At 53.8% G+C, this 15564-nt stretch overlaps 1 protein-coding gene and 2 pseudogenes across 1 annotated transcript; 2 read left to right on the top strand and 1 right to left on the bottom strand.

Moving 5' to 3' along the window:
* The window catches only part of LOC135405249 (zinc finger protein 91-like), a 360615-nt pseudogene that overhangs the window by 13095 nt on the left and 331956 nt on the right, over positions 1-15564 (top strand).
* The window catches only part of LOC135404583 (zinc finger protein ZFP2-like), a 96376-nt pseudogene that overhangs the window by 12651 nt on the left and 68161 nt on the right, over positions 1-15564 (top strand).
* Positions 4316-5361, bottom strand: LOC135404584 (olfactory receptor 14A16-like). The gene has a single exon (XM_064639319.1). It carries the CDS (start codon positions 5282-5284, stop codon positions 4316-4318), a length of 969 nt encoding a protein of 322 aa, XP_064495389.1. The 5' UTR covers positions 5285-5361.

Raw genomic sequence — 15564 nt, 5'->3', positions numbered from 1 at the left:
CCCCCACAGCCCTTGGGAGCAGGGCAAGGACCTGGAGGGCCCAGAGCAGGCTCAGGGGGTTGGCAGAGGAATGGGAGGTCACCTGGATCTGCTCAGCTCCGCAGTGACCCCCAGGAGAAGGGCCTGGGCTCTGGCAGGGATGTCCTGTGGCACAGGGGCTCAGGATCCAAGTTCAGAAGGCCAAGTGCACATGGCAACAGCCAGAGCTGGTGCAGAGACATCAGGGAGGGTCTAGAAATGCTGCTGGGAGGGGGTGGGAAAGCAGGAGGGGTGTGTGCAGCCTGCAAGGCCAGAGCAGCAGCAGGGCCAGGGCAGGACAGCCTGCAGGAGAGATGGCCAAGGGCTCTGGCAGGGCTGCAAGGCCCAAAGGCACCCAGGCCTTTGTCCCCTTGCCTCTGGCAGCTGCCTCTGCCACTCAGGCCACCACAAGCAACTTGCCTGGCAGGTTCTGCCCTTGGTTTCTGCCTCGCCCCTCCCTCAGGAGCCTGGCAGGGGTTGCCCAGTTTTGGGCCTTGGTTGTTCCTCCCCCTCCCATCCCAGTGCCCCCCAAACAGCCCTGAGCCAGCCGGGAGGGACAGGATCTGCTGGGCCAGGGCCTGGGGCTCAGGCCTTGGCCTTTGTGCTCCACAAAACCAAGGCAGGCTTTGCTCAGCATTGCAGGGGCCTGCCCAGAGCCTTTGTCTGCCTGCACTCCTGGCCTCCAAGGAGCTGCTCCAAGGAGTCCCTGGGGAGGCTTTGGCAGTGCCTGCCCTCAGTGGGGCCCAGCAATGCTTCAAGGCACTTGGACTTTGGCTTCTGACTTCTTCAGCAGCTTCTTCAATCTTCTCTCAGTACCTCAGGATCATGGGCTGGGCTGCAAACACACCGTGGGGCTCATTAAAATGCAGAAATCCCTCAGGATCTCTTTGTCTTCCTTTAATTGTCTTCAAGGCAATTTCAAAACAAGTCTCCAAAATTTGTATTTTTTTTGTTTTAATTCAACTATGGCTATATTTTAGTTCAGAGGAGAGGTGATAGAGGTGTTCTGCAAGTGATCTTCATGCTGAGTGTCTCCTCAGGAGATCCACACTGACCCTGGATGATCAGCCTTGCTCCTCACCCCCAACCTCACCAGTTCTGACATGGCCCATCTTGCACTGACAGCTGATGCAGCTCCAAACACACTGTGGGGCCCATTAAAACACTGAAAAACAAATTATTTTCATTCCTTTAATTATCTTCAAGTCTTCCAGACTTCTAGAGCTAATTGGAGTTGTTTTGTAGTTTAGCTAAGGAGGATGACTTTAAAGTGAAAGTCACGAAAAATATATATTTTTTGATGAAAGGGAATGATTTACACAGATCCTTGGGATGCAAGAGGGTAAGGGCACAAAGGAATTGGATCCAAAGATAAGGGGACAAAAGACATTACTAGCACTTAATCATTGACCAATTGAACAGCTATGTGGTGATTCAATAGCATGTGCTAGAATTTTAACAGTGACAGAATTATAGATTCACAATAACAACATTCCCACCACAGTCAATTCACACCCACACCCAGGCAGAGATGTGTGGACACATCAAGAGCTGGGTGTGGAAAGGTCCCTCTCCCAAATTCTCCTTCTTGTCAGGGAAACACTCCCCCAAATCCCTTTGTGTTTCCCACCAGACAAGGGTCACAGCTGGAGGAGTGTTTGTGGAGGGGGATCACAATTGTCCTGGGCACCAGTGACGATCTTTGGAGTGTTGCAAACTGGAGGGTTCCCGAGCTGGGAGAGGCTGCCAGAGGTGTCCCACTGAGAGGGAGGTGCTGGGGAGCTGCCAGGGCCTCCCTCAACCCCACTGGTTGTGGGCTTCCAAGGGGACTGGCTTTAGTTATCTGCTGAATTTCCATCCTGGTGTCAGGAATGACTGGAGTTTCCAAACTATTTGGGAACTGTATCCAAACTGTTCCATTTGGGTTACGATTCAGGTAGAGAACATTCCAAGATTTTTAGGGGATGACTGATTATCCTGTATTCCCCAGTTCTTACACCCATCCCCGTCAGTTGGTTCATTGACAATGTGTCAGTGGTTTATTGACAATGTGTCCCAAGGGGCAGCACCTCAGATGCCATAGAAACCCCTCCCCTGGATTAGGAAACCTTTGGAATTCAGGAGGTGTTCCAGTGGAGCATGAAAATGAACGGCAATTTTCCTAAAGCCCAGACCCCAGCAGAACAAAGCCAGGCCCCCTCAGTGTCAGAGCAAAGGTCCCCCATCCCTGTGTCCCTGTGGCCGCTGAGGCGGCAGCGCAGGCCCGAGGCGGTGCCGGGTCCCGGTGCAGCCGGGGCAGAGCGGCGGCTGCGCGAGCGGCAACCCCGGCGGTGAGTGCGGCAGCCCCGTGGGAGCGGCGGCTCCGGGCACAGACGCCGGCGGCAGCCGCTGTGGCTCCTGGAACCGAGTGGCCATTGGGACACTGCAGGGCCTCCTGGAATCCAGGGGCCGGTGGGACACTGGGGAGCCTCTTGGAGCCAAGGGAACCGTGGGATATTTTGGAACATCCTGGAATCAAGGGGCCATTGTGACACTGCAGCACCTCATGGAACCAAAGGAGCTCTCAGAGTTTCTGCAATGTCATGGAATCAAGGGGCCATTTCTGGCAGGATGCTCTGTTCTCATAATACCTAAACAATGGTCAGAGAATGCAAACAATGCACACTCTCTGTGATGAGTTACTGCTGGTGTCAAGGTCCTGTTTTTATATTGAATTATGCTAAACCCAAAATGGTTCATGAAACTTCAAACACACATCCTGCTTTCTGAAGCAGGATTTGACAGAGAAGCTGCTCCCTGGCCTGCAAATATGTCCGGCAGTCAAACCCTTGATAACTATAAAAGCCCCGTCCAACTGTCATGGGGCAGATTCTTCCACAGACTTCCTTGAAGTATGTGGAGCTTCTGCCATGAAGCAGGGACAGCTCTTCATGGTCACTGCCCAGGGGTTAAGTGAGAGAACTACCCCCTGTCATTGTGGGGTGAGTTACCTCAATCTCTGCTTCAGGATTGTTTCTTTTTGTTGGCTTTGATCCAATTGCTTTGATAGAATGACTTTGACAGACTCCACTGTCCTATCTTACACTATACTACTAGGAGGTTCTTGGCTTTTAAAGAGTGTAGTAAATAATTCTGTTTAAGGTCTTTCATCTGTTCACTTGTCTGATCAATTGTCTGTTCATTTGTCATAATAAATAATTCATTTTATAGAAATATTTCTGATTTACCATCACAAAAACCTGCAGGTAAAAGTGATTGCATCACACCTCTAGAATTCCTTAAATTTAATTCAAATCTGAGCCTGAGATTGGATCCAGCCACCCCCAGGCTCCTCTCTGAGAAGGAATTTAGAAAGCAAGGGGGTCCTTTCTGCCCCTTGTAGCTCAGCGAGACAGCTTCTGCCATCAACTTTGTCTAAGCCTTCCACCCCCCCAGCCCCAAGCCGTGACACAGGGGCATGTCTTGTGCATGCAGTGCAAACATGGACTCCTGAGCTGGTCATTTGATGTCCCTCCTTGGAGGGAAGAACAAGCCCAATGGCCTGGGGTAAGAGGCCAGTGCTGGGAGCGGCGCTGGCTGTGCCAGGGCACTGCTGGGTGCCCCCACCCTGAGCACTCCCACCCTTGTGCTGGTCACTGCTGTTTTCCTCTGCAGGGCGTTGTGTTGGGCACATCCTGGAGAGCAAAGTGGAAAGCAGATGGAAGCTTTGAGGCCCTGGCCTGAGGAGATGCCCCTGCAGGATGGCAGTGCTGCTGCAGAGGTCAGCTCTGTGCCAGCAGTGCCCGTGGCTGTCCCTGCCTGCAGTCCCTGGACAGTCCTGCAGCAGGACTGGGACCGACTGCCAGAGCACTGAGGCCTCCAACAACACAGGGCTCTGCAGGACAGTGTGGAAGGGAAGGGAGAGGAGGCCAGGCAGGAGAAGGGTTGCTGCTCCCTGGCAGTGCTGCTCTGCTGGGACTCTTTTCTGGCCCAGCTCTGCACAGAGGCCCCGACCCTGCAGCTGCAGAGAAGTCAGAGAGGAAAGATATCAGGCAAATGAGTCAATGCAGAGTTCTTTATTTGGTATTTAAGCAGACAGTGAGTACAAGTCCCAATTTGTACAGCTTCTAGGCCAGGCTAGAAAGGCTTACACTGAATTGAAAATGGTGTTTATATATATATATATATATATCTTTATATATACATTTATAAGGATTTTTTGGTGTGAACAAATTATCACAAAAGTAACACCCCTACCAGGAGCAAAAAATAGGGAAGATATGGTGGGTGTTAATGAAGCACAGAACACAACTGGCCTTTAATGAGGCCCATAACATGCAGAAGGAGAGTTTATTGCTTCTGAAAAACACCCAGTTATGAGTTTCTTCAGGGCATCCTTGAGCTCCTGGTTCCTGAGGCTGTAGATGAGAGGGTTCAGTGCTGGAGGCACCACCGAGTACAGAACTGACACAATCAGATCTAGAGATGGGGAGGAAATAGAAAGGGGCTTCAGGTGTTCAACTGTGCCAGTGCTGAGGGACAGGGAGACCATAGCCAGGTGAGGGAGGCAGGTGGAAAAGGCTTTGTGCCGTCCCTGTTGAGAGGGGATCCTCAGCACAGCCCTGAAGATCTGCACATAGGAGAAAACAATGAAAATGAAACAACCAAACCCTAAACAGGCACTAATCACAATAAGCCCAATTTCCCTGAGGTAGCCTGAGTGTGAGCAGGAGAGTTTGAGGATGTGTGGGAGTTCACAGAAGAACTGGCCCAGGGCATTGCCCTGGCACAGGGGCAGGGAAAATGTATTGGCTGTGTGCAGCAGAGAATTGAAAAACCCAGTGGCCCAGGCAGCTGCTGCCATGTGGGCACAAGCTCTGCTGCCCAGGAGGGTCCCATAGTGCAGGGGTTTGCAGATGGCAACGTAGCGGTCGTAGCACATGATGGTGAGGAGGGAAAACTCTGCTGAGATGAAGAAGAAAAAGAAAAAGAGCTGTGCAGCACATCCCATGTAGGAGATGGTTGTGGTGTCCCAGAGGGAATTGTGCATGGCTTTGGGGACAGTGGTGCAGATGCAGCCCAGGTCTGTGAGGGAGAGGTTGAGCAGGAAGAAGCCCATGGGGGTGTGCAGGTGGTGGTCACAGGCTACGGCGCTGAGGATGAGGCCGTTGGCCAGGAGGGCAGCCAGGGAGATGGCCAGGAAGAGCCAGAAGTGCAGGAGCTGCAGCTCCCTCCTGTCTGCAAATGCCAGGAGGAGGAACTGGGTGAGGGAGCTGCTGTTGGGCATTTGTTGCCTCTAGATGTGGGGCACTGTTCAAGGAGGAAATAACAGTGACAAGTTAGGGCAGAACATTCTGAGAAAAATCAAAGCCACTTTCCAACACCCCTCTCATTGCTCCACTGGTTTTCCTTTTCTAGGAGTCTCTCCTTCAGCTCCAGGGCTGGAGCCCTGCTCGGGGCTCACTACATCTTCCGTGAGGAGCAGACCCTCTGCCAACTGGCTGTGAGGGGTCAGCCCTGCTCTGCACCAGTGGGGTCATGGGCATGGTGGGCACAGGGATCCCTTCTGGTGTTCAGCTCTGTCAGATGGAACTGCTCCCAGTGCAAAAGGGCTTGTCAGCATCTGCACTCCAAGAAGAACCCCGAGAGCAGAAGGCAGTTTCAGAAGTTTGGGTTTGGTTTTTTTAGACTCCCCTCATCTCTCTTGAGGAGTGTTCCTGTATGTCAGAACCCCTCAGCACTTCTGATGCACTCAGGGAGAACAGAGCAGGTCCTGCCAGGCAGGAGGATTATCTGGGGCTTAGTGCAGAGTGAGAGGAGCTGCTCTGTCCTTCTCTCTTGTTCCCAACTGCCCTGGCTTTGCTCCTTCCTGAGATGGAGACTGATCATACTCCCATTTTGGTCTGAAAGGCCACCAGACACTGTTGAGAGCAGAGGAATCCATCCCACACCCCTCAGTGTCTCAGCCTGTCTCAAGGGCTCAGCACCCACTTGGAGCCAAGGACACCCATGGCTCATCTCCCCAACCCAACAGCATCTCCTGGCATGGGCACAGCATCTCTGCCCCTCTCCACTGGGGCTTTCAGAGAACACAGCTGTGCTGGGAGGATGATTTGCATTCTTGAGGGCAGGTCCCAGCTTGGAAGGACACCTCAGAAAAGAGCCAAGTGTCTTAAAGATGGAGTCTGATTGAGGGGAAAAGAGCTCCTGACCCAGGCCCACAGACTTCACTGCCCACACCCCACAGGGCAAAGGACAAGTGGAATGTCTCATTCCCAGGGGCACACCTGCCATAGGGGAATCCCAGGATCAGTGTTGGACTGTGTAGCTTGAACTCCCCTCCCAGTGAGCCTGACTGAGAGAAGGAGGGAACAATCTCAGGACCAGGGGCAAGCTGAGAACCAAGGAAATGCACAGGGAGGGTCCAGCTGGGAGAGGCCAGGGCAGAGCCCACTGGGCACTCAGGGCAGCCTCACCCTGAGCCAGCTGGGCCACCTCCCAGACACCAGCAGTGCCAGCAAGTTGTTCTCAGCCCTGGGCAGCTCCTCAGAGTTCCCTCTGGAACTCAAACCAGCAGGCATGTGGCTTGAGAGCTTGAGAGAAATCCCTCCTAGCACCTTCCCCTTGAAGTATCGCCTGGAAAATATCCTGGGGTGCTCTGGTTCTGAGAGCAGCCCTGACCCATGAAACTCTCACTCGATAGCAGAAGAAACCTGCCCTGCCCTGCCCTGCCAGGCTTTGCTTTTTCCACCCCCAGCCTCTGCCCAGCCCTGAGGGAGCTCCCCAACCCGGCTGAGAGCTGCCCCTGGCAGTGGCAGAGCTCCTGCCCCGGCACAGCCCTGGGCTGCAGGACCCTGCTCTGCAGGACAGCTTGGGGCAGCCTGGGTGGCACAGCCCGGCTTCACAACCCTCAGCCATCCCTGGGAGAAGGGAACCCTGCTGGGATGTGCCTGGGATGGTGCAGCAGGGAGTGGGATGTGCCAGCATTAGGAGATCTTTGCATCAACTGCAGACACATTGCCCTTCATGCTGACTTACCGTGAGGAAACCTGGAAAGATTCCTCCAGTGGATCGTCCTCTTGACTTCCCTCACAGCCCAGGCTGTGTGTAAGCTCTCTCTGCCTTGCTTTTGTGCCCTGGGTGCTGCAGGCAGTGCCCTCAGCCCTGCTGGGCTGTGCAGAGGAGCTGCTCACCAGCAGAGCTGTCTCTTTGAAGCTCTTCTTGCTTGCCAGGAGCTCCCTGTGTGCCAGGAGCAGCACAGCAGCACAGCAGCACAGCAGCACAGCAACAGCCCCAGGCATTTCATGACCCTCGGGGGGTTTGTCATTGTTTACATGAGACTCAGTCCCTGAGAGGAAGTTCAAACAACTTCTCAGGAAGTCAAAGTGAGATTGAAACAATAAAGTTTCTTGTAGTGCTAATGAGTCTCACTGAGGGACACAACTGAGAATGTGTCCCCAGGTTCCAGTTAGAGCAGAAAACTGCAGACAGTGATGACAAGGATGGACAAGCAAGGCAAAGGTGGCTCTGATGCTGAATAAACCTTGACTTGTTTTCTTAATCCAAAGGACCAAGCCCTGACCCCCAGCCCCTGGGAAGGGACATCCTGTCCCTGCCTCATTCCTCAGGGCTCTTCCTGGGGCACTGGGATGTGGGATGTGCAGTGCCAAGGGCAGGACCATGGAGTGGCACCTGCCAGGCTGCTGAGCAGGGACAAGGAGGCCATGAGGCCCCAGGGCTGCAAGGGGCACTCCCCTCCTCCTGGCATCAGGGGGACAGACAGCAGCCCTGGCCAAAGGCCTGCAGAAGGTGGCTGTGTCAGGGCCTTTCAGCTTCTCCCCCTCCCTGTCTCCTCTCCAGCCCAGGCTGTCCTACGGTGTCCATGCCCTGCCCCTTTCCCTGCAGGCTGTCGTCATCCCCCCGGCTGCCCCACCTGGCTGGCACCTTCCTGCACTGACATCTCTGCGTCCTCCCTGGCTCTTCCTGCACACACAAAGCCTTGGGCTCATCCAGACTCCTCCTGGGTGACGTGTTCTAGCACAGCATTTTCCATGGAGTGAAATTCCTTTTTCCTCATGTCCACTCAGGACCTCCCCAGCTGCACTTGGCATTAATTCTTTCTTTCTCATGCTCCTTTCTGCTCTGACAATTAGATCCACCATCTCTAAATCCTTCCTTCAAGCCCTCTGAGGGCTGTCCTGTGCTGTCCTCAGTCTCCACACCAGTGAGGCCACAGCTCCTTAGCCCCTCTCTAGTGCTCATGTGCTTGAGACCTTTAAAGCCCATCTTGGGAGATCTCTGGGCACTCATTAATGTTTTTGCAGATGAAAATATCGTGCTCATAGTCTAAGGAAATCACAGTTGCCATGACAACCAGCATGCATTCCCATTGCTATGGTCAGTTACTATGGCAAATAGAATACATTCTCATTGCCACAGTCAGTTACCATGGCAACCGCAATACATTATCATTGCTATGGTCGGTTACCATGCCAACCATAATACATTCCCATTGCTACAGTCATTTACTGTGGCAAACAGCATACTTCCCACTGCTACACAGTCAGTTTCCATTGCAACCATAATACTTCCCACTGATACAGTCAGTTACCATGGCAACCAGCATACATTCCAATTGCTATGGTCAGTGACCATGGCAACCATCATACATTCCCATTGCTATGGTGAGTTACCATGGAAACCATCATACAGTCGCATTGATACTGTCGGTTACCACGGCAACCATCATACATTCCCACTGCTATGGTCAGTTACCATGGCAAACAGCATATATTCCCATTGCTACGGTCAGTTACCACTGCAACTACCATACATTCCCATTGCTAAGGTCAGTTACCATGGCAACCATCAGACATTCCCATTCCTACAGTCAGTAACCATGACAAACATCACACATTCCCACTGCTACACACAGCTACTATGGCAACCATCACACATTCCCGTTACCACAGTCAGTTACCATGGCAACCGGCATACATTACAATTGCCAAGCCCGTTACCATGGAAACCAACATACATTCCCATTGCTATGGTCGGTTACCATGGTAACCAGCATACATTCCCATTGCTATGGTTGGTTACCATGGCAACCATCAGACATTTCCATTGTTATGGGCAGTTACCATGGAAAACAGCATACATTCTCATTGCTACAGTCGGTTACCATGGCAACCATCATACTTCCCACAGGTACAGTCAGTTAACAATGGCAACTAGCATATATTCTCATTGCTACAGTTAGTTACCATGGCAACCATAATACATTCCCATTCCTACTGTCAGTTACCATGGCAACCATAATACATTGCCATTTCCACAGTCAGTTACCCTGGCAACCACCATACATCCCAACTGTTACGGTCGGTTACCATGGCAACCACCATACATTCCCTTTGCTATGGTCGGTTACCATGGCAACCATCACAAATCCCCATTGCTGTGGTTGGCTACCATGGCAACCATCATACTGTCCACTGCTACAATCAGTTGCCATGGCAACCATCATACAGCCACGTTGCTGTGATCAGTTAGCATGGCAACCATGCGAATTCCAGTTTCTATGGTCAGTTACCATGGCAACCATCATACAGTCATCTTGCTACAGTCGGTTACCATGGCAACATCATACAGTCCTGTTCCTACTGTCAGTTACCATGGAACCACCATACATTCCCATTGCTACAGTAGGTTACCATGGCAACCATCATACATTCCCATTGCTATAGTCAGTTACCATGGAAACCATCATACAGTCGTGTTGCTATGATTGTTTACCATGGCAGCTAACATACATTCTCATTGCTACGGTCAGTTCCCACGGAAAACATACATTCCCGTTGCTACAGTCAGTTACCACGGCAAACAACATACTTCCTACTGGTACAGTCCGTGACCATGGCAACCACAATACATTGTTGTTTCTATGGTCAGTTACTGTGGCAACCATCATACATTCCTGTTGCTACAGTCAGTTACCGTGGCAATCATCATACTTCCAGTTGCTACAGTCAGTTTACCATGGCAACCATGACACATTTCCATTGCTATGGTCAGTTACCGTGGCAATCATCATACTTCCCACTGTTATGGTCAGTTACCATGGTAACCATCATACATTCCCATTGCTACAGTTGGTTACCACGGCAAGCATCAATCATTTCCGTTGCTACAGTCACCATGGCAACCATCACACATTTCCATTGCTATGGTTTGTTACCATGGCAACCATCATAGATTCGCATTGCTATGCTCGATTACCATGGTAACCATCATAGAGTCACATTCCTATGGTCGGTTACCATGGCAACCGGAATACATTCCTGTTGTTACAGTCAGTTACCATGGCAAACATCATACATTCCCAGTGCTATGGTCGGTTACCATGGCAAACAGCACACATTTCTGTTGTTACAGTCAGTTACCATGGCAACCATCAGACATTGCCATTGCTATGGGCAGTTATCATGGCAACCAGCATACATTCCTGTTGCTATGGTCGGTTACCATGGCAACCACCATACATTCCCATAGCTACAGTCAGTTACTATGGTAACCTCTTGGTTCCTCTTGGACAGAAGCAGATGCAGATGAGCCTCCCTGTTGTCCACCAACCTGGCAGCTGTGCTGTAAAGGCCTGTGTGCCAAGGGCTGTCTTCACCAAGACTCTGCACAAACCTCTGGGACTCTTTGCATCCTGTCGTGGTGCCTTTCCAGTGAATTCCAGGGTTATCAAAGACAACTGGAATGGGCTCTTTGTCTCACTCCACAAGGTCACCCAAACCACTCTCTCCTCAGACCCTCACCCACAAAAGTTCACCCAAGTTGTTCATCCCCTAGAGCAGCTCCACAGGTCCCAGAAGCTCCTACCCGCTGAGGACACCTCTCTCCTGCTCTTTCTCTCCTGTGTCTCCTTGGCCTTCTCTCCCAACCCATCACAGACCTGCAACCTGGGAACTGTCTCAGCAGGCCTGGGCTGTTATTGCCTGCAAGTGGAATGAAGAGAGACTTGGGGCTGCAGCTCCTCCTGCCTGTGCCCCACACGCAGGGCATTGGGGCCTGTCTGGCTGCAGCCCCTCAGTGGGGGCACCGGGGTAAGAACAGACTTGCAGTGGGGAAAGCTGCTCTGAAAGCCCCGAGAGCTGGGCTGTGCAGAGGCTTTGCTGACAATGGCCTTGGGGGTGGACGTGCTGGGACTCAGGCCCAGGGGGAAAATCACAGGCCTGATCCCTGAGGAGATCAGCACATGCTGCTGAAATGCTGGGGGAGAGAAGAGCCAGCAGAGGGAGGAAACAAGTGTGGACAGCCTGGGCTGATGTGCTCTGGACTCGTGCCTGGCCCGGCCTTGGCTGGGCAGAGAAGGGACAGCCTTTGTGTCCCTGCAGGGCTGGGATTCACTCCCTGCCCCAAACGCACCCAATGTGTCTGAGAAGCCCTGGGTGGTGCCTGTCCCACAACTGCTGGGAATGGGGACGGGGTCCCTGCACAGGCCCTGTGCTGTCCATGGCAGCTGCTGCACTTGTGCTGCGAGCCCTGGCACCTCCCCTGGCACTACAGGCCCCTCTTTGGCTGTTCAATCCAGGCTCAGCTGCCCTCAATTAGGTTCAGCAGTGAAGGGATGTCCAGGAGACAACTGCCATTGTACTCTGAGGACATGTAGAAAATACCCTGAGAAAGAACAGGAGAGAGATCTCTCTCCCTGTGCCACCTGACTCCATTTGGTCACCTGAGCACCTCTATGGCCTGCCCTGGACAGAAGGAACAGTGACAGGTTGCCCTGTCCTACATGTGGGCACCTTCTGCCACTGAAGTTGGCCAAAGCAATGTCCCAGCAGCCTCCAAGAAGATCCCACAGCTGCTGCCCTGTTCCTCAGAACTGCTCCATTGGAGCCTGCAGTTCCCAGCAGGAATCTCGGTCACCTCTGGCCCCTAAGAAGGAACCAGGGGTTTGTGTCCCAGCAGGTCACTCCTGGCTTTGGTCTTCCTTCATTGCCATGGGAGCTGGGACAAGGAGTCACCTGCAGGGGCCTGTTTTGGGCCCACTGAAGTGGGGCAGGAGGAATCCCAGCCCATGGGGGTTGTGCAGGGAGCTGAGCGTCCTTGTGGCCCCAGGTCTGCAGAGCCACAAGGAGACACCTCTGTTGACTCAGCTGAGTCCCTTCCTTCAGTGCAGGTGAAGGAGATCCCTCTTGGGCTCTGTCTGGGTTTCCTGTCTAATGATGGGACATGAAAAGGGGCCTTTTGGACTTAACTCTGTGTGTGTTTGGAGAAATGACAGTGCTGAAAGAAGTGTCTGTGCCCAGCTGAGAGAAGGAACATCATTATTTCCTTCAGCTGTGTGCCAGCAGGTTCCCCTGGAGCCCCAGGGACAGCTGGAGGGAGCCCAGAGGGGCAGAGCAAGGGCTGCCTGGGGCTGTTGCTGTGCTGCTGAGCTGGGCCGGGCTCTTGGCACACAGGAAGCTCCTGGCAAGCAAGAAGAGCTTCAAAGAGACAGCTCTGCTGGTGAGCAGCTCCTCTGCACAGCCCAGCAGGGCTGAGGGCACTGCCTGCAGCACCCAGGGCACAGGAGAGAAGGCAGAGAGATGAGAGGCAGCCTGGGATGGGAGGTGACTGAACTCTCACTACAGGAGAAACCTTCCCAGGATTTGAAGGAAGAATTCTCTGGCTGTAGGAAAGTTCAGCTTCCCTTCCTGGAGGCATCTCCTAAAGCTGCCACATCCCACAGCTTCTAGGATCTTTCAGCACAATTCTCCCAGTTGCTGCAGTGCAGGGGAAGTGGCCATATGGCAGAGCAGGGCAGGAGCTGCAGGCAGCAAGGGCAGAGAGGAGAAGGGAGCAGGAGGTTCAAGGGATCCTGGGCTGGGAGGACAGGGCAGAGCTGCTCAGGGCAGGAACCTTGCCAGCCCTTTGCCACGGTCAGGCTCTGGCTGCAGAGCAGTGCAGGTGAGTTCCTGCAAGTGCCTCTCCCAGCTGCCAAATGGCAGCAGTGGCAGGAGCTGTCAGGATGGCTCTGCTGGATTTGCTGGGGTGCAGCAGGAGAAGCTGCTGCAGAGCAGGACTTGCTGCTGCCCCCTCAGAGGCCCAGGGCCAGAAGGTTCCCTGTGCCAGGGCTGGCTGTGGGGTGGGAAGGTGGGGGTGCAGCCAGGGGTGCCCAGGGCTGTGGTGCAGAGCAGGGTCCTGCCCCCAGGGCTCTGTGTGCTGGGGCAGGGACTCTGCTGCCTGCCAGGGTCAGCTCTCAGCCCGGCCAAGGAGCTGCCATGGCCCTGCAGGGAGAAGGGGTGGGTGGAAGGAGTGACCCCTCAGGGCAGGGCAGGGCTGGGCAGGGCCCTTCAGCTGCAGGCTCAGGGCTCCTCACAGCTTCAGCTCCACCTCCTGCCATTTCCAAGGGCCCTTCTGAGGAAGCACATCCCCCCAGAACACCTCCCCCTTCCCAGCCCCCGCAGGCTGTCTGGGATCTGCTCTGCAGCCCCTGCCCAGGCAGAGCTGCCCCTGGGCACTGGGCTGGGGATGGCTCTGGCAGCACTGGCAGGGAGCTGAGCTGGGCACAGGCAGGGGCTGCTGGCAGGAACAGCTCCTCACCCAGAGACAGGCAGGTAGGGAGAGGCAGCTGCTGCCACAAGTGCTGGGCAGGGGGATGTGGGCCCCTCCCTGCTGTCCCTGTGGCACAGACCCCTTCCCTGAGCAGCTCCTGCCTGGGCTCCTTTCCCAGCCTAAGCAGAGCCTGTGCCCTCAGGCCCACGGGGGCTGGGCTGTGCATTGCCCTGCAGCAGCCAGAGCCCAGGCAAGGACAAGGCCCTGATTTCCAGCTGTCTCTCTGTGTCCCTCCTCCCTTGGCAGCAGCACTGTGGCATTTCCCTGCCATCCCCTGCTGCCTGGGCTCTCCTTGTTCTCACCAGTGAGTTTTCTGAGCCAGTGTGGGGTTTGGGGGGGGTGGCAGATTCCTGTCCAGACACAAACCCTTTGGGTGCTGCTGTGGGGATGTGTCTGTGGGACCCCTCCAGGCACCTTCAGGTTATTCAGCTGTTTGCCTGGGTGTCCTGCAGGGCTGCAGGTGCCCTCCAGAAGGGCACAGCTCTGCCATAGGATCTCTGTGCTGCACAGGATCCCCACGGAGAAAACTCCTCATGCTAAATCCATGGAAATGCTCTGGGCAGCTGTACTTGGGAGCTGCAATGATCCCTGTGTGTGGCAGTCTGGGAGGATAGAGATGAGATCCTAATCAGGCATCCTGAGGAAAGGCAAGGATTCTGTCAATGTGCTCTTTGAAACAGGATTCCTCTGCTCCTAGAAGTGCCTTGTTACTTTTTTTAAGGGAATTCCTAAGGGTGATCCCCCTTTAGCTCTAAGCTGCCAGCCAGGGACAGCTGTGAACAGGAGAGATGGCCAGCTCTTGTCTCTGCACCAATAGACCACCCCTTTGCCTCTCAGGACTCACAAGATTTCCCTTGGAGCACATCAGAAATGTCAGAGATTTCAACCATCCAAACTCCTCCTGGCAGGAGGAATTCGAACAAAATCAAGTCCCCCAAATCCCCTCCCTCTGTTCTGCCCTTGGGCAAACTGTGACCAGCAGTTCTGGAAACACTTTGATGCATCACAAGTGCATTTAATTGGAGGTCACCCTGTGCTCCAAGTTGCCTCTCACTGCACAGCAAGAAGGATTCCTCGGGAGCCCATTCCAGGGTCCCTGCTCTCAGTGCCCCCTTCAGCCAGCAAAACCCAGAGCTCAGGGAGAGGGATGCAGAGAGATCTTCCTGAAAAGAGGCCCTGAATGTTGAATTGCTATGAGACATGCAAGATGGTTTGCTGATTGAACCTGGCCTAATTCAGTTCTGTCTTTATTCTCCTCAACTGAAAACAATAACCGGAGGCAGCAAATGCCCAACAGCAGCTCCATGCCCCAGTTCCTCCTCCTGGCATTTGCAGACAGGCGGGAGCTGCAGCTCCTGCACTTCTGGCTCTTCCTGGCCATCTCCCTGGCTGCCCTCCTGGCCAACGGCCTCATCCTCAGCGCCGTAGCCTGGGACCACCACCTGCACACCCCCAGGTACTTTTTTCTGCTCAACCTCTCCCTCACAGACCTGGGCTGCATCTGCACCACTGTCCCCAAAGCCATGCACAATTCCCTCTGGAACACCAGAACCATCACCTACACAGGATGTGCTGCACAGGTTTTTGTCTACATAATCTTTCTTAGAGCAGAGTTTTCCCTCCTCACCATCATGTGCTACGACCGCTACGTTGCCATCTGCAAACCCCTGCACTACGGGACCCTCCTGGGCAGCAGAGCTTGTGCCCACATGGCAGCAGCTGCCTGGACTGCTGGGTTTCTCATTGCTCTGCTGCACACACCCAGTACGTTTTCCCTGCCCCTGTGCCAGGGCAATGCCCTGGACCAGTTCTTCTGTGAAATTCCACACATCCTCAAACTCTCCTGCTCACACTCAGGCTACCTCAGGGAACTTGGGTTTATTGTGTTTGGTGCCTGTTTAATGATTGGGTGTTTCATTTTCATTGTTTTCTCCTATGTGCAGATCTTCAGGGCTGTGC

The sequence above is a fragment of the Pseudopipra pipra genome, chromosome W, assembly GCF_036250125.1.
Source record: "Pseudopipra pipra isolate bDixPip1 chromosome W, bDixPip1.hap1, whole genome shotgun sequence".
In the NCBI taxonomy this organism is placed as follows: Eukaryota; Metazoa; Chordata; class Aves; order Passeriformes; family Pipridae; genus Pseudopipra; species Pseudopipra pipra.
This window is presented reverse-complemented; position numbering and strand designations above follow the sequence as displayed.

Excerpts from the sequence above, each read along its gene's own strand:
- LOC135404584 (XM_064639319.1), bottom strand. The coding sequence starts at position 5,284 with ATGCCCAACAGCAGCTCCCTCACCCAGTTCCTCCTCCTGGCATTTGCA.